Source organism: Hippopotamus amphibius, chromosome 6 (genome assembly GCF_030028045.1).
Source record: "Hippopotamus amphibius kiboko isolate mHipAmp2 chromosome 6, mHipAmp2.hap2, whole genome shotgun sequence".
NCBI classification, from domain to species: domain Eukaryota; kingdom Metazoa; phylum Chordata; class Mammalia; order Artiodactyla; family Hippopotamidae; genus Hippopotamus; species Hippopotamus amphibius.
In genome coordinates, this window is record NC_080191.1 from 79,292,865 (window position 1) to 79,311,784 (window position 18,920).

The 18,920-nt window shown below is 34.0% G+C and overlaps 1 protein-coding gene across 1 annotated transcript in view; it reads right to left on the reverse strand.

Moving 5' to 3' along the window:
• Window positions 1-576: 576 nt before the first annotated feature.
• EPHA7 (EPH receptor A7) overlaps window positions 577-18,920 on the reverse strand; it is a 166,314-nt gene continuing 147,970 nt past the window's right edge. The window contains 10 exon segments of the mRNA XM_057738446.1: window positions 577-691; window positions 2,744-2,899; window positions 4,111-4,304; window positions 12,399-12,511; window positions 13,189-13,212; window positions 13,215-13,235; window positions 13,238-13,460; window positions 15,290-15,351; window positions 15,900-16,085; window positions 16,943-17,068. Of these exon segments, the coding sequence (XP_057594429.1) occupies window positions 577-691; window positions 2,744-2,899; window positions 4,111-4,304; window positions 12,399-12,511; window positions 13,189-13,212; window positions 13,215-13,235; window positions 13,238-13,460; window positions 15,290-15,351; window positions 15,900-16,085; window positions 16,943-17,068 (1,220 nt within the window).

Consider the following 18,920-nt stretch of genomic DNA (forward strand, 5'->3'; position numbering starts at 1 on the left):
AGAGATATATCTTCAATCATGTTACGTCTTTTTTTTAAATTTGAGATTCTTTCAAAGGTACCCAGTGTAGTAATGTGTCATAGATTAACACTAAAAAGGTCCAAAGCTATAAACAACTTTCTAAAACAAAGTCCTTATGAAGAATAAACACAAATGATTTTAAAAAGGAATAGTCTGAAATCACATATTTAAGGAAAATATTTCATTGATTTTAACAATAAGATCATGATTTTATTTGACAAATATATTCTTTCTTAAATTCTTTATGTACAGTTTAAAAAGTCTATCAGATAAAAAGGAGGTTAGAGAGCTCAAGGTGTTTGGATGGTTTTCAGGTAGTACTTTGTTTATTGTCACTGCTGTTTTCCTGGCCACCAGTGGTGGGTCCTAAATCCCCTTTTTATGCATTCTGGTGGCACTTAGGAGTTCAAGTCTATAGGTGCTTCTTATATCTTCTCTTCCCTGTAGGAAGGACCCAGGACATCAACTGTCTGCTAGCAGCATTCTATGCATATACTGACGGCCAGTACTGTTCTCTCGTGGTCCATAATCTCCCTCATCAGGGAGAAATGCTTATCACACTTGGATGCCAGTTCCATGTAAATGGAGCATCTGTGCCCTCATAGTCTGAATGCTGCTCATGATTTTCTTCTGATGACCTACCAGTGTGATCCCTAAACTCATCACATCCCTGAAAAAGACAAATGCAATTTTTATTAGTTACCATTCAGAAAATGTATTTGGTACTAAACTGTCATCAACTCTTTAAGTAAAGAATCTATTTGTCTTAGGCACACAGATCCTATCTTAGTGTTCTTGGCTATTAGGATCCTATTCCTGCAGTGGGTCGGAGTGGCAACCTGAATCAACGTTCTCCTCTGTAAAAACCTGCTACTCAGCTTCTCAATGTGTCCTGAGAAGTTATTTTTAAATTGACTGGACCTTTTATATAAGAAATGATCAAAGTCTTAAAATTATTATTAACTTAAGGTAAGGTTAGAAAACGTTATTTGAAATGTAGTATTCTTGAACCTAAGTGAAGTTTAAAATGTTTAATTGTTAAAATAGGATATACTATGAAGAGAAACATTTCTTGGCTCTAATAGATCAAGAGTCATCAAGGATCATACAAAGTATTGTACTGAGTTTAATTAGCATATGGTAATTCTGAGCATATTATTGGTTGTATACTTACTTCAGTTTAGTTCTATCATTTGATCACATTTTGGAAAAAAAAATATTCCTTAAAGTGTGCAATGCCTATGCTTAATGGCTTAAATTTGCCAGAAGCCAGCTGTATCTGTGTATGGACCGATACCTCTCTTGCTAGCCAAAAAGACTGAGCTCAGGTATTTACAAGTAGCTAAAATATAGCCACAGTAGAGTACTGTAGTATTTCATAGCCATGGTCTAATAAGACTTTGAGAAGCACAGTTTTTCAGGGGAGTGGATTACTTTGGAGAGACAGGGGTAATTACATCAGGCCTACCCATGTGCTGCCCAGCAGAAAACCAAACCAGAGAGCATGCACATGCCGAAACTCATGTATGCGACATTTCCTGACGTGCCAGGAAAGACTATGTTATTGCTGGCTTTCTTCTCATCCGAAAAATGTGAAACACTTCTTGCAACAGTACATAAATAGCATCCCACTAATAGAAGCTTGATAACTGTTTCCCATTTTCAAACACAATGACTGAGGGGAACTGAATTACCGACAAGAGTTATGCTGCAGCCAAGGAAGCTGAGGTCCAGAGACACTAAATGTATTTCTTAAGACCACATAATTAGTGATGGAGCCGGAAAGAAAAATTTAATTCTTTTCATCTCCAGTTCATAGCAATTTTAAAAATTGTTTTATTGATAAAACAAAAATTGTTTTATCATTCTTCAATTTAAAAAAATTAATCAATCACAAACTTTCCAAAACTTAAGTTAAATTCTTATTATGGTTACTTGAATTAAGCTTCCTTTGACCTCTTCAGAAGGTGATCATACTGGATTTCATAATACATTTTAGTATTGAAATTTTGGGATTTTTAATGTCTGATACAAACTTGTTGAAAAAAATCATCTTTTGCAATGGAGAAAGTTTCCCCAGTGACTAGGAATCTAAACAATACAGCAGGAGTTTGGGATTGATATAAATACATTGCTTTATTTAAAATAGATAACCAACAAAGACCTACTGTATAGCACAGGGAACTCTGCTCAATACTCTGTAATAACCTAAATGCGAAAAGAATTTGAAAAAGAATAGTTATACATGTATAACTGAATCACTTTGTTGTACACCTGAAACTAACACAACATTGTTAATTCTACTCCAATATAAAATAAAAATTAAAAAAATAGATAATACAGTGGTTAATGGAAGAGGAAATTTCACTGGGCGGAGTTCTGAACTCTGGTTATGGAGACAAATTAGCTACCACTTACTTTTGAGTCAGTTTAGGGCAAATATTTAAATTCTCTGAGCTTTAGCCTTGTTGTATGTGAAACTACTGACAATAAAATTGTTGCCATGAAGGTTAAAAAAGATACTGTATGTTCAGAAGTCTGTTTAGCAACATGCCTGGGACATAGTAGGCACTTATTAAAGAGATACTTTTCTCCCTGATTTTAGGGTTCATACCTCTTTAATATGTGGAAGATAACCTAATGTCATATACCTAATGTCATGAATAACATTTGGATTGCACCTGATACATTCTTAAATATAATTTTAAAAGTTTAAGCTTACTCGATAGTCATCCTGGCCACTGATTCAAGGGAGTTGTAGCCGGCTGCTGTGAAGTTATCTTTATATCTTTCCATCTTAATAGCTTGTAGCCATTCTCCAACTGAACAAAAGGTAGTGAAGTCAGGAGTGTTTTGATCCAAAAGCGGGCTTATTGGCCTAGGTGAGAATAAAACAGAAAAGCAAATCTTTTCATGAATTACTAAAGAAAGCATGCATTGGCCCCCACAAAAATAAGGATATAAAGAATAAAATTACATATGTTAATTGATGTTATAATAACAAATAGATAAGCTAATAAAAATCTAATGTGTAAAGGTCGCTCAATAACTACAAACTCCAAATTCATAAACAAAAAGGTCCTACTGTATAGCACAAGGAACTATATTCAATATCCTGTGATTAAACCATAATGGAAAAGAATATGAAAAAGAATTCCTATATATGTTTAACTGAACCACTTGGCTGTACAGCAGAAATTAACACATTGTAAATCAACTGTACTTCAATTAAAAAAAAAAAACTACTCACTCCAAAATTTCTATTTTATTTAGATATGATGACCGGCAGATTGCATCTTCCATGTATTTTTCAAAGGATGGCCAATAATATTTGTAATCAGTAAATATTTGTTCATTTGCTTCTCTGAAAGTAACTGGGAGCAAAGAAAGCACATTTGACTGTGCACTAACTTGTTCAGAGGGTGCTTTTGAGAACATAGTGCACCCACTGTAGCAAGGGCACCATTGTGAGCACCTTGTGAGTTCACACACCTCCACGAGGGCCAACTACAGTACAGACGACAGAGCAACAGGTCTAGCTGGCAGCTGAAGCCGAATAACCACTAATCTACATGACCATGGTGCAAGCCATGTGTGAAACATGAATGGGGCGGCAAGGCTCTTTCTTAACTCGTGTACTGAGTTACCTTTATAATCTTTAACTTCATGGAATCATTTTACTATCAAACTCAAAGCAAAACAATCCAACATATAATACGGATATAATAAAAAAACTAGGCAACAGCAATAACATCCATGTAATAATAACGGTGTGAAACGGTGAAATGCCATCAACTCACACAAATCCAGTTGAGAAATTTTTCTAAAATGACAGCCAGTGATAGCGATCATAAATTATACAAAAGGCAATAATAATTGATAGATCTCTTTGAACACTGATTTAATGAAGGTAAGCCATCTGAAGAGAAAAAAAAATAAAAACTTCTGGAAAGATAAGAAATTTAATATGGACTTTAACAATTTAACACAAATATCGATTTGCCATTGGGGTAGGGGGGCCGAGGAGATAAGTGGTTCATGTGAATATCTGAATTTCTCCCAGATTTCATTTCCTTAGCTATTTCTTACCTACTACATGTTCCCAGGGGTGTCTTCAGACTATTTGGGTTTCGAATCATTTTGTCTAGAATTCCAACTATCTGTTCAAACTTTGGCCTTTCAGCACGTTCCTTCTGCCAACAGTCCAGCATCAGCTGGTGAAGACCAGCTGGACAGTCCATGGGTGCTGGTAAACGATAACCTTCCTCTATTGCTTTTATCACCTAATAGCCAAAAGGACATTAAAATATTACTGACTGAGGTTCAATTATAATAAAATGAATTGCCCAGGAGGCAAAGTGATTTATCCAGATAAGAGTAAAGCACACTGCTATGCAAAAGACTTACTTATTTTTTCCAAAACATTCATGAATTTAAAGCATGTTATTAAGGGGTGCATGAAGAACAGGATATGATGACATTTCCTAGTTAATTCAGCAATAGGGAGTAGCAATTAAGTTCACCCAGGGTGCAACAGATGGAAAATTTTTTAATGTCATCCCAGAGGTTTTCAAAGGGGAAGATGTTATGGAACGATTTTATTGTATATAGCTGTGCATGTACATATTTTTCCATACATTTATGAATTCCTCAAGTTGTAAAAAGAAGTTCTGAGTTACCCAGAATTAGCACCCCTCCCCACAAAGTTTCACTTTTTGCAGAGTTCAAATAATACTTTTCAACAAGATATCAAAATACTTGAATGTATTATGACAGAAAATGTTACCAAGCATACTATTATTTTCAACAATATGCAGCTTATATACTTATGAAGTGTATAGTGTTACAAGATACAGTGTTGTGCTAGAACTGTTTTGTATTGTGCGTAAAGGTGATTAGATCACTTCCCAACTCCAAGTCCAGTGACCTTACTCACACAGGCAGACTGAAACCAATCTTGGGGGATGGAAGTGGGAAAGGGTTATACCAGGAAATTGGGAAAGATTACAAATCAGTTTTCCCACTCTTTTATACGGACATCACTGCCTATTTATATCTAATGACAGCCTAAGAGGCTATTGGTATCAAGCTTTGAATGTTAATGCAAACTAAGCCTCCATAAACATTTGTACACGGCAATCAGAAAGTCCAAAAATTACTTATTTAGACTTGGGTTTTTTACTTATATGGAGAGCAAAAAAAAAAAAAAAAAGATTTTAAAATCAAACATTGTTACAAATCTGAGCAGCACACGGAAAATAACCAGAAAGTAAAAAAACACAAACAAGAAGGACTTGTAAAACATCAAAATATTATTTAAGGGGGATTAACAAATCCTTTGATACTAACATAATAGTAATAGAAATATAGGAAAAAAATGACTCTCTGAAAAAAAAAAAGAGGTAACCCTGAGTTTTTGCAGACAATAGGACTAAGTAGGAAGACAAAAGCTGGCTTTAAGAAATGTTGATGAACTCGATATTTGTAAGGAAACACATCCTTTAGATGCTTGCTGACATTCATGAATAGTACATTAAAATGTAAAAGGTTGTAGGATGGAATAAATAAAGTAGCTAGCATCAACCACTTTTAAAGAAAATCCTTTGTATAAGAAAAACAGTGTCCACTTTTCTTTAAGGAAAATTTATATGTGCAAATTGATAAAGTTTAAAAGGTAAAGAGATAAACTTAAATTTAGTAATTTTTGAAAAATTTCATAAGTATAAAATCCTTAGCCCAAATTCTCCCCTGATCACTAGGTTGTACGTCCATCAGTTTACTAGACATCTTCCCCTGGATTTTCCATAGGAACCTCATATTTTTTTAAAATTGAATTTTTTTACCTTTCCCCAAAGCTCTTACTCTTTCAATTAATGACACTTCCAGTCATCCCATCCAGAGAGCTGAAATGAGAACAATCTAGATCCTCTTACATGTACAGCCAATTAGTCACCACTTTCTGATGATACTACTTCCTAAATACAATATACTCAAATAATAGTATTTTTTCATATATGTATCAGGAACTCTGTGTGTGTGTGTGTGTGTGTGTGTGTGTGTGTGTGTGTGTATACAGTGCTGTTTAAGCTTATTTACCCTAAAGTTTATTACTAATTTTGAATACAGTAGTTTTTAAAATGTTACCTTTATATTTGTTTCGTTAAATTGGTATGGGGTGGGGGGAAGTGTTGTAAAAAATAGCATGAACATAATCGATTAAAATACAACGTATATATATGTACACACACAGAATATATATATATAGAGAGAATATATAAGAATATATATATTCTTGCAGTAATGGAGCCATTATCTCATAGTTATGTAGCTATTTCTTTACAAAGTCTCACATTATGGGATCTTTCCTTCAGTACTTTATTTTGAATAACAGCTATGGAGAAAACACCTTAGCCTTAAGTGACTTGAATCAGTGTTGGTATTATAGGCTAGTGAAAGTCATGTGACCGAATTTTTAAAATTTTCCTGGTTATGACTCTATAACTACAAATGTTGGTTATCATTGTAAATATTCCTCTAAAATATCCCTTTAAAAAGCACATAAGAAAACATACACAAATGGGAGCTCTGCAAAGATCACAGATATATAAGTATAGGAGGAATTAAATTTTAAAAATCCTTTTAAATGCAAAGAATTTCACGTGGCTTTGTATGACACTCCAGAGACAGTGCTATTTTAGGATTCAAAAGTGCTCTATGTTAAACAAGTTAGATAAAACTAAAAATAATGTGCTTTGGAAAGCTGGATGAAGTTATTTAAACAGTGGCTCAACTTGTGAATAAGTAACTTAGTAAACAGTAAAACTTTATATATTCAAAATGACCAAATAATAACGAATTGGAGGGCATTTTATTTTAACCGGGAAAACAGTGCTTTCCTCATATTTGAGGTTGCTTGTATTTGGACATATGCAGTATTTTTGTGAATTGACAGGACTCCATCCCCATGCTCATAAGACTGAGGGAGTGCTTATTATTTTCTACCACCTCCTATTTCCTCACTTGTAGCTTTTTCTCAGAAGTCCTCAAAGGAACAATGCAGGTAGAGAAATCTTTCCTCTTTTATTTCCCTCTAAATAATCTTTTAAACGAACATCTAAACCTTATCATGATCCTCTAGACATGATACTCTTCAACAGTTCTCCAATTAGGATTCTTTGGCTTTGAGCACAATACATTCTTAAATCTTTGTGGCAATGAATAATGCAGAGGAACATGAAATAACTCTTACAGAAAGAGTTAATGAACTTCTGTAGTTATCCTATTGCATTACAGAAATGCGACGATTCCTGTTATTAGAGGAGAGAACCTCCATCAATACAAAATGAAACTTCTAGCTCTCAAAAACACAGTGGTTTACAAATTTTTAAAGGAGCAGCAGGAAAGTATAACATTTAGAATAAGAGATGCTCTGGATTGGGAGTGGACTTTGGGACCCCAAAGTTCCCGTTAACAATCACGCTCCTACCCTCAGGGGTGCCAGAAATACGTGCTGGGAACCTTAGTCTCTATAGAGAACAGTTTGGCATAATTCTGGGCAAGCCTGTTGAGGATAAACCTGCCCTCAAGGGATGATTCAGGTAGGAACTGAGGTCTGAGGTTCCGCAGGTTTCATTTGGTTAGCCTGCCAGAAAAACAACTTATCTTCTAAGGATACAATAATCATAGTAAATATTTATTGAACACTTACTATATGATTAGCACTGTATTACTTATCTCATTTAATCTTTACAAAAACCTATTAGGCAAGTATTATTATATTGATTCTAGAGACAAAGAATCAGAGGTGCTGAGAAGTTAAGCACTGGGAAAACATCACAAAGCTGTTAGTAGAAGACAGAATTTGGTGTAGGCTGCCTGACCAGAGCCGATGCTATTGAGAGCTGCATTATATTTCCAACTGGGAAAACAAAGAGTGTGCTGTGCAAATAATTACACATTCTGGGAAACAACAAAACACACAGTAAGATGACTGATCCTACACTTCTTAAAGCGTTATGTAATTATCCATGGAATTCATTTAAACATCTTTTTTTTGAAATTACTAGAAACCCCTTGGATTTGTCTGTTTAGATGTAGCCTGAGCATTCGAATAAAAGTCAAAGAAAAAAAGAAAAACATTCAAAGCAATTTCTAACTCTAGATCATTCCCGGAAGAATAGGAAGTGACTAGGGTAAATGACATTTTAAAAGAACACTGGGATCCAACAGGGGACACTTCTTTGGTATAGACTGTAAAGAAGTACTTGGAAAACAAACACATTTGCTTGCCGAGATGTATTTCAGTATTACTACAGTATGACACTGTAATTAAGAGAAAAAGGAGCACGGACAGACCCCATGATAACAGGCTGGTGATAACTCAAAATGGGATATAGCATGACTGGCTTCTGTTCTCCACTTATGCCCATTTTCATCTCATTAACCTCACAATAACAACCCACACTTTATGCAATTAAATATTTTAGACTCCACATACAGGATTATGGCAAAGTTTTACCAAAAAATCCACAATTTTTTATATCTTAATATAAAAAAAATCAAAGTAATGTCAGTGGGAAAAGTTAAGGGCTCACAATTTATCTGAGAATAAATTTAGTTACAAGCATGTTATATTTTCAAAGCTCTTAAATGTCTTTTCACGGACCACTTTAGGAATTATTTTTATGTTTCCTATCTTTATGGAAGCTTAATTTTTTACCACCCTTATGGCTACCTGCTAGTAAAACGGATGACTTATTGGCCTACCTTAAAGTAAGAAGAAACAACTTTGCTGAGCACTATAAACAAAGTAGTCCAAATAATGAAGAATTTTAAAATGTCATGATTTGACTATGAAAATTATATTTGGACAAATTAAGACATAAATTCAATCAAAAGACAGCTACCGTGAATGCCACATGTGAGTATTTCCAATTTGTGTATTACTTATTATATTTGACTGCATCTATATCCATACATTTTATCTTTGAAAAGTCATTAATGGAAAGGGCTAAACACCTACAGATTTTAAAGAAGAATGAAAGTTGGAAATGTACTGGGAAAACCCACACCCTCTTGGTTTTAATTGCAAATACCTAGATTCTAACTGCTTCCGTTGCAGTTAAAACTCAAGAAAGTTATGGGCACGTGAAAAACAATGAGCAGTAATCCTGTGATAAGCCTATTTGGGTGTGAGTATCTTCATACACGTGCATAATATCTTTTCCCTAAATTTTCTTGCTCATTCCCTGGTCTAGAGTGCAACTAAAGCCTCCTGGCAACTATCTACCTCATTGATTTTACAGTACAGTCATCCCTCCATATCCTTGGAGGATTCTGCCTCTTCGGATTCTGCATCTTCAGACTCTGCATCCGTGGATCAAAATATTCCAAGAGAAAAAGGAAAACCAGAAAATTCCAAAAAGCAAAACTTGAATTTGCCACACACCAGTAACTATTTGCACTGTATTTACCTAGTGTTTACATCTATTTACATAGTACTTATATTGTATTAGGTATCATAAGTAATCTAGAGATAATGTAAAGTATACAAGAGGATGTGAACAAATTTTAGTGCAAATACAATGTCATTTTATATAAGGGACTTGAGCATCCTCAGATTTTGGTATCTGCCAAGGTCCTGGAACCAATGTCCCGTGGTTACGAAGGGACTAGTGTACCCGTTTTTCATCACTTCAGAGTGATCACAGAAACCTCACTTTATTTAGCTTTCAGCCTGGAATTTTGTGGAGTTCCTAACAAACATTATCTATCAACTTAGATCTTGTTTTCATGGTGTCTTAAGAAAAGTCTCTTATAATCCAAGGTATTGAAATTTGAGGGATTTCTAAAATCCCTAACAAAGTTCTAGTAACTAAATTTAAACAATATAAAGTGAGTCGATTTTCTCAATCAGGCTGATTCTCTCAATCAATCTAGACTAATTTTTAAAAAACAATCTCTCTGAAGATCTGATGAAAGCAAAATTCCCAGAAAAATAAAATATATTCACATTACAGAGGATTTCCAAGTGCATCAGAGAGCTGGCAGATCACTTAAGTCTCTCCATGGTCTCCTATCCAGACACTCCAAGTAAAAAGGCTTTTCTCTAGAAAATTTTTTTGCTAGAATGGAATTCATTATTTTAAACTATCCAGTTTTTTCCACCATTTGTATATTGAAAATTAAACATATAATTGCTCAAATAGCAGCTTAACATAAATATAATGAATTCTGTGCTTTAATAAGAATATAAATATCAATTTCACTATTAAAACTGAACTGTGCAAGTAACCGCTTGTGTTTGAATTTAATAATTTAATAATTCAGACCTTTGCAATTAAAAAAAAAGAAGAAAGATAGTGCTAAACGTTCTAAGTCAGCACTAAACTTCACTGTAGCCATGAAAGTTTCATTTGATCCGTAAAAATATTTATTAACACTTGCTAGACTAAATATATATTTATATTTAATTTTCAAGAAAAACAAACAATAGGGAATTCTAAAAACTAAAATTGAAGATATTTACTTTTTTTCTTCTCAACCATTTCTATTATTTATTTTTAGAAGTTAAGTGAACTTTGAATTTAAGTCATCTTATATTCCTGTCATTCCCTTTATGTTTGAATCTAGTACAGAAGGAAGGTGTCAAAAGAAATGAAACTCTACCAAGTGTCTAGGGAATGTAAATATTTCTCTTTCTCTGCCCCAAGGATTTGTCTGCCCATATTTTGACAGTCCATGAAATCTCTGACACTGAGACCTGTCAAATATTAACAACTTTGCCTCTGCCAAACAGACTCATCATTCAGACTTTTATCTTTGAAAAACAAAAACCAAAACCAAAAAAACAAAAAAACAAACCCCAAATAAAAAAGTTTTATGTCGTTATTCAATTCAAAATAGCAAAAAATTTCACTGGTTTCAAAGCGCCCCCTCTTTAGGCTGTGAATTTTTCAGTCAATGCAGAAATTTGTTAAAAAATGTGCTGAAAATTACCTTACCTACAGTCTAATTTTAGTTGTCTAAAAATATCTATTTGTAAGTTTTAAGAACCACAGGAACTTGATAAAGAAAACTCTAAAATAAAAAAACAAAGACAGCTGTTTTTATATAGCAATGATGAGCATGATTGGTTTTTGAAAATTAACTCTACTTTAACCTTAGCTTCTACTGCTGTCCATGTTTATAGCACCTCAAGAGTTGACTACTCCAAACCGTTTGCTTGTCTCACCCTTCTTCTCAATGGCAATATAGACTTTCTTCAAGCACTACTTATTGTTTTACTCTAGTCTTTAAGAGCATGCATTTCTACTATTTCCAAACTCCTTCAAAAAAAGCTTTCATCAATTTGTCCCAATCTAATCTTCATTTCAAATCACTAACCATGTATGCATTTCCGTTATAAGTGAGTGACTCTATTTGGTCGGTCCCCATACACTTCACTAAGTGTTTATTTCTGGACTTCCCAAAGGGCTCCCTTGGCGAATTCTTTCATCAGCTATGAACCAATCTTCTCCATATTTCTAGTTTAAATCCAGGGTACCTTCCCAGATTTTACACTTGCTCTACTTTTATCTAAATTTCACTCATATTTTCAATAAATTAAGCCATATGAATCTGCCAGTATTTGAAAGTTTCTGGTTTAAGAAAATGTTAATTTTGTTAAAATTCAACTTAGATAAGCAAATATTTACTTGCACTTATGCTACATTGTTTTATAAATGGTCTCTTGGTGAGAGAGGTATACTGCTCAAGAACTCTCATCAGCTTCTTTTCTCAAAGGATAACAACATATTTTATGCCTTAGTAACAGGATACACATTTAATAAACTGTATTTTTAAAAGAAATTTCCAAATATATTCCCAGTGTGATTATATTCTAAAATATCAGCATGAAACACCAAAATTGATCATAAAATCTGGGTTAGCTCATGAAATTAAATTTTAATTAAATCAATCAGCAATAGGTAATTTAAACAGATTTTATCATGAAATTAAAAGAAAAAGGAAGATGAGAAAGACAAAATAAACCACAACCTTACTTCCTCTCCCCTCCACAGGCTCTCCCACTGTGCAAGCTAGCATCATTACCTTTATTAAGCAGAAATATCCTTTGCCGGCTTCTATTATGTCCGGAGAATTTAAATAAAAAAAGAAAAAGCAAATCTTCAAAATGAAGACAAAATGAAACTAACTGAACCACTAACTTATAGTAATTATTGTGGTAGTTTGTGGTGATAATTGTGAAAACTCAGCAATCATGTTTTTATAACTCTATAAAAGTTTCTTCTTATGAGCCATTACCTACACGTTTCCATAATATGAATATTAATGTATAAAATAAATCCTTTTTGTTTAAGTAGTGTAACACCTACATCTTGATTTGACATGTCCCAGTAAGGTCTTTCTCCATAAGACATAACTTCCCACATGACTATTCCATAGCTCCACACATCACTGGCTGAGGTGAATTTCCGGTATTGGATGGCTTCAGGTGCTGTCCACCTTACTGGAATTTTTCCACCCTGTATAAAAAGAAATTGACACTTTAGGTATGTATATAATGTAAAAATCAATTATAGCAGAACCATAAAGCTACAGTTAAACATTTGTATATTTGGCTGGCAGTTCAGCAGTAGCAGAACTATTCATCTTGAATTTCTCTAAGTGTATTTAAAGTTACTAATCCATTTTTTAAAATGTCATGATAAGTTTTCATTTTTAAGGCAAATCAATAATGGACTTATGTGGCTGCAGGGCAAGAGCCTAGTCAAAAAGACAATGACATATTAGGCAAAATAACGACTAAAATGGAATGAAACGTTGGAAAAACAGTATATAAGTAAATCCTCATATATTTTCCTTTTTTCTAATCTTATAAAAGTTATAAGAATTCGCATAGTTAATATTTTCTAAAAATCTTAATTAAAATGGGATTCTGTTTTTCTGCTAGAAACCAAATGTTGTACATGTATATTATTTATATGAACATCCCAATATAAAATAAGCTGTTGTCATTCTTCTCATTACTTTTCCTCTTAGCCCATATGTAGACTGTAAAAGCAACAATGATTCTTCCAAAAGGGGAAAACATCAACAACAACAACAACAAAAAGCTGAGATCAATTTGCCTCTTTTCTCTTGTTAAATTTTGTATTACTAAGCCCTGCTTTCTTGGTAGGAAAATCTCAGGAATATGAAGAGATGCAGTATAGACTTTTCCTTACAGTTGTTGTATAGACAGCTTCTGGATCGTCCTCTATAACCCGGGACAGGCCGAAATCTGACACTTTACAAACAAGATTGCTGTTGACAAGAATATTGCGAGCTGCGAGGTCCCTGTGAACATATCCCATATCGGCCAAATATCTCATTCCAGCAGCAATTCCTCTCAGCATTCCTACTAACTGAATGACCGTAAATTGCCCATCATGTTTCTACAGGAAGATAAAAATAAAAGTCCAGTAAAACTCTACTTTGAAAGGGAAAAAAAATCACCATGAAAAAATGTCTGCACACCAGTCATCTTCTATTCTATAACAGGAATTACTAATTAATTTTCTATGTAATACAGACACTTGTGAAAAACATAACAGGTGCTGATTTAACTTGATAGTCAAGTAATACAAAACAGAGTTCTGGGAATCATTTAGTTATTTATATTGTATGTTATTAATATTAATTAATAATAGCTTCAGACTGTGCAAATGCAAAAGAATACTAATTTTTAAGTCAAAGTTAGGGAATGGAGTATTTAAAAACATTATCCCTGACAGCTGTTTTCCCCACTTACCAAAATATTATATAAGTAATCTAAAAATATATAAAGGGATAAAGACATATATTAGGTTTTTTTTCTTCAAATGGTTAAAAAAAAAAAAAGGCAAAAAAAGTTTCAACTAAAGATGAAGAGAAACTAAGAGGTAGAAAAGGATTATACTGGCTGACTTGGTTTTCATCTTATACTCTTCATTGTTGTGCTAAATTACTTGCAACAAAGATTCTCTAAGATAGATGTACCAGCAAAGGGGATTGAGAACTCTTTGTAACCAACAGGCCACCATCTGTTTTTAACCTATTTTTAACCCACAGATTTCTCCAACTGAATTACAAATATGGTGCATGTGGACAGTGGTTTGAGTAGATGAACTTGCTAGGTGATGCTCTCTTCCAGAGAGTTGACAGTTATGCATATGATCAAGATGCAGCAATAAAAACCTCTCAAATGCTTATTAATCTAGATTGAATGTGTCATCCTAGATCAGGTATGTTCTGTTGTTTCCTCTTTGCCATTTGAAAAAATGTTAACATGTTCACGTTCTTAGGTGAAAAGTCTCTGAGCATAAAAACATGTGTGTTTTTACATTTAGAATTTATTATTTATAAAAATAACATACTTTTAACTTTCTAATGTTAATAATTCTTTATTTTAAGCTCTTGGTTCACACCATAACAGAAATGGTTCCACAGAGCAGAGCTGGGGTCATCCTACCAGCATTAAATGGTTATCTCACTTCTCAGTCTTCTCTGTACTACCTCGGTATTTTATTTATAATTGTACTGAAAAGGTAAAATGCTACTCTACAACAGGTATTCAAATTTCAGGGCTTCAGGTATCCTTAGTACTTGTGGTCATACACCAATGGAATATTATAATATTATAAAAATTGGTATAAAAATTATACCAGGACTTCCTAGGTGGCACAGTGGTAAAGAATCCGCCTGCCAAGGCAGGGGACATGGGTTCAAGCCTTGCCCTGGGAAGATTCCACATGCCACGGAGCAACCAAGCCAGTGTGCCACAACTATTGAGCCTGTGCTCTAGAGCCCATGAGCCACAACTACTGAGCCCATGTGCCGCAACTACTGAAGCCCACACGCCTAGAGCCCGTGCTTCACAACAAAAGAAGCCACTACAATGAGGAGCCTGTGCACCACAATGAAGAGTAGCCCCCACTCGCAGCAACTAGAGAAAGCCTGTGTGCCACAACGAAGACCCAATGCAGCCAATAAATAAATAAAATAAATTAATTAATTAAAAAATTATACCAATATTTTTAACTATGTGTACGTTGTATCACTTAACTGCTCAAAAACATTCTAGTTCAATCCAGTCTAAGACTCTTTTAACCTGCTTTTCAAAGACAATTTTGTGATCTATTAAAGTTTCTACTGCTCACATTTTACACTGCAAAGAAAAGTTCAGAAAGTTACATTGGTAGCATGTATAGTATATTTAGAGTTGGATAATAATTTCATTACTTACCCTGAGAAATGCATCTAGGGCTCCATTTTCCATAAATTCTATCACAATCATGACTGGTTTCCCTAAAATTAAAAAAAAATGTATATAAGGAAAAAAATCTAAACATTGGATTTATTCTCTTTCTAACCCTGGATAAAACACATGGTGCTCTTTTGAAAGACCGACAGGGTGAGCGGTGTTTCTAACATTTCTAGTGCTGCTGCTAAACGCAGAGAGTCATTAATTGTTTGGAACGTGGTCATGATTCATAAAACTAAACAATAAAAGTCAGTTTGTTCTTCTAACTCCTGCTATGTGAACAAAACTCAGAGAAAACGGCACTTTTACTGAAAATGTAAAGACTAAACTGTATTACTTTCATGCCTTTGAAGCTAAATGAAAATATCTGTCACTCCATCTATCAGATTTATTCTTTAAACCTGCATTCATTTATCCTAATTTTTATCTGAGATGGTAACACAAAAGAAAATTGTTTTAGTCAGTTACATACCAAGAAAAAAAAGTCATTAAGAATATGCAATGTATTTACAATTTGGTTTTTTAGCATCTATGAAATAACACTAATTTCTAACAGTTCACTGGATAAATGAAATATATAATCAATATCTACCTCTTGTAACAACCCCTTCCAAATGGACAACATTTGGGTGGTCAAACTGCCCCATGATGCTTGCTTCACATAAAAAGTCTCTCCTTTGTTTTTCTGTGTAACCAACTTTCAGGGTTTTTATGGCTACTGCAACATCTCTTTTCCCTGGAAGTTTCAAACGACCGCTGCAGACTTCTCCAAATTCTCCTGAAGTAACAGAACAGGCAGATATATTTTAATTTCAGAAACATTCCCTCTCTAAAAGGAAATGCATCAAATTCTTTATAAGCACTTTTAAATTTTCCTAAACTATCTGTTACACAAACTATTAGTTTTTTAAGCTGGATTAACAAAACCTCTTTTGGAAACAACATTTAGGTTTGAAATACACTGCATAATGCACACTGCTTACTAGAGTAAAAGGGCACACTGACAAATTCTAAACATTGCTATTGTTTTCACGGCCTGAGATGCAACTATTTCTTAAAGATTGAAAAATCTGGAATTCATATGTACTTATGTCTGCTAGATTTAAGGGGCTTGATCCAAAAATGTATAATTGTTATGAAGATACACTGTATCCATAGAAAATAATGTTCCCTTTAAATGATTCATACATATTAATTTTCTACACGGAATTAAACAGTACAACAGCTAATACCTACAAATACAAGAAAAAAAAGATAAAAATAAAAGCTTGGCAGGAAGATGGTACATCAAGTCAGAGGAAATGTATACTCCAGCAAAATTCAGGACACTCTACTTATTTTAAATATGCAGTCATTTCTTGGACGGGCCAGAACTATTATGAGATAGCTTATAAAAGAACCATATCTTAAAAATTCAGCAGAAGACAAAAGATACATGATTCTCTGCATCACATGCTTCTTTTTCACTTTTTTTCTTAAGATTTCATAAACAAGTACAGGCTCATTGCTTGCCACAGTTCAGGTAAATGCAAAGGTTCTAGACTCGACGTATAATTATTTGCCTGTCATTATGATGTATGACTTTCGATCTTGGCTAAATGGAACAGCTGAACAAGGAAGCTGCAACAGCCTTACCTGCGCCAATCACACGCTCAATTTTAATACAGGAGGCATCTAGCTCCTTGGCGAATTGATGGACAGCTCTATTTGGGTCCTCATAGGTTTCAGGGTCAATGTAGGTTTTGGTGCCTGGAAATTTAACTGTAATGATGTAAGAAAGCATGACTGTGATGAAGCAAAGCACTTATTGTGCAGTCAGCCCAGGAATTTCATTATGCAGAGTGCTCCTTGGAACAGTGAACTTGCTTCCACATCACCTGATTCACAGCAGTTTTAACAGACTACTTCAGTCTGCAGGCGTATAGGTATTATCTGCAAGCTTCTATAGGTAACATAGGATCCAGCTCATAGGTTACTAACTGAATTGCTTTTCCAGTACATCAACAAAAGACATCACCAAAATTCTCTGACATGACTCTTATCAGACTGGAGGTTTAATTAAATTCACTGCGATCATGGCATAGTTCAAGCCATACTGAGGTTTGTAATGGACTTGGAAACACATTTGTAAATCTATCAGTCAGTCAATCAATCAAATTAATACACTGGGAAAAGAAGACATTTCATTTACAGGTAGCCTACTACACTGACAGCAATATTGAAAACAGTTAGACATCTTACTTATTCTTTAGATTTATTTTTTTAAAGACCAACCACCATTGACACACACATATAAATTAATACAAGATGTGAGGGACTGCTATCACAGAACCAGAGAGAAATCTACTAAAGACACAGTTTCTTCTTCACCTTGAAGGGAAATAGAGGCCAGGTGTACAAAGTGCAGAGTAAAGGTAGAAAATTTACAATATTCCTGGGATCTGCTAACCATGTATGACAGCAATTTGAAAGAGGAATGATTTATATGAACTTTCAATTATAAGGCTCTGGAAGATCTTAACTGCTATGTGGAGGTAGCCAATATGCCTCAGAAAAGGTAGTCAGAATTCAAACAACATAGAATCATCTTAAAAGTTAAAATCTTCTTAAAATGCACCCAGAAGCATGCAGGTAACAGATAATGCTATGTCAACTTTAAATCAATTACAATAATGTATTCCAAATCTAATCATTTGGTTAAAGACAAAGAGAAGAGAGATAGGCATATATTTGGTTATATTAATGCAATGAAAAGAATTACACTATATCCTCAGAAAAACTTTATTGTTTTTAACAAAGCCACTGAACAATCTTTTCATTAAATCCTACTATCTGGAGAACAATATACTTCTTCATGTATCACACTGCAGCCTAACTGTGCTTCTGTCATCACATCAAATTGAAATTATATTTTTAAAATAAACATATAACAAACAAAAAGAAGCAGAATGTATAAAGGAAAAATGGGATTTAAAAATCTTGATTTATTCTGCTGTAGTTGATTGTTTATCCAAAATTGATTGTCTTAAACAATTACTGTTGCAGTTTATAAAACTGACAGATGCTCATTTGTTACTAAAGCTGAACATGAAAAAAAAAAAACACAAGAAGAAAAGAGAGAGGGGATAGAAAGAGAAAAGAGAGAAAAAGGAGTACAGGGAAGAGGGGGGGAAGAGAAAAAGAGAGAAGGGAAGAAAACAATAGGTTAACCTCCTAGATTGGCAGGCAGCTGGAGAATGAGCCATCTTCTCCCTTTTTATCCTCTCTTTCATTGTTTTTTTCTTTTCTTTTTTTTTTTTTTTTGGTTTGGTTTTGTGATAAGGGAGCTAGATTGGAGGTAACCTTCTGCATCTCAAACGGGTCTCTGATGGTTCTTTATTCAAGCTGTCATAAAACATTTTGACAGGCCAGAGCAATTTTGGCATAAAAGCATGAAATACTGCCCAGCTTGGATTCGAAGACATTGTTAGAAGAAACGGTAGGAGGAAACAAAATGTAAATTGGAATTGCTTCACTAAATCCTCCATTGTGTTTATATCTTTAAATGTAGCACTTGGGGCCATGGAGAGTGGAGGGCACCTGATACAAATGACTGGACATTCTGTTAAATTCA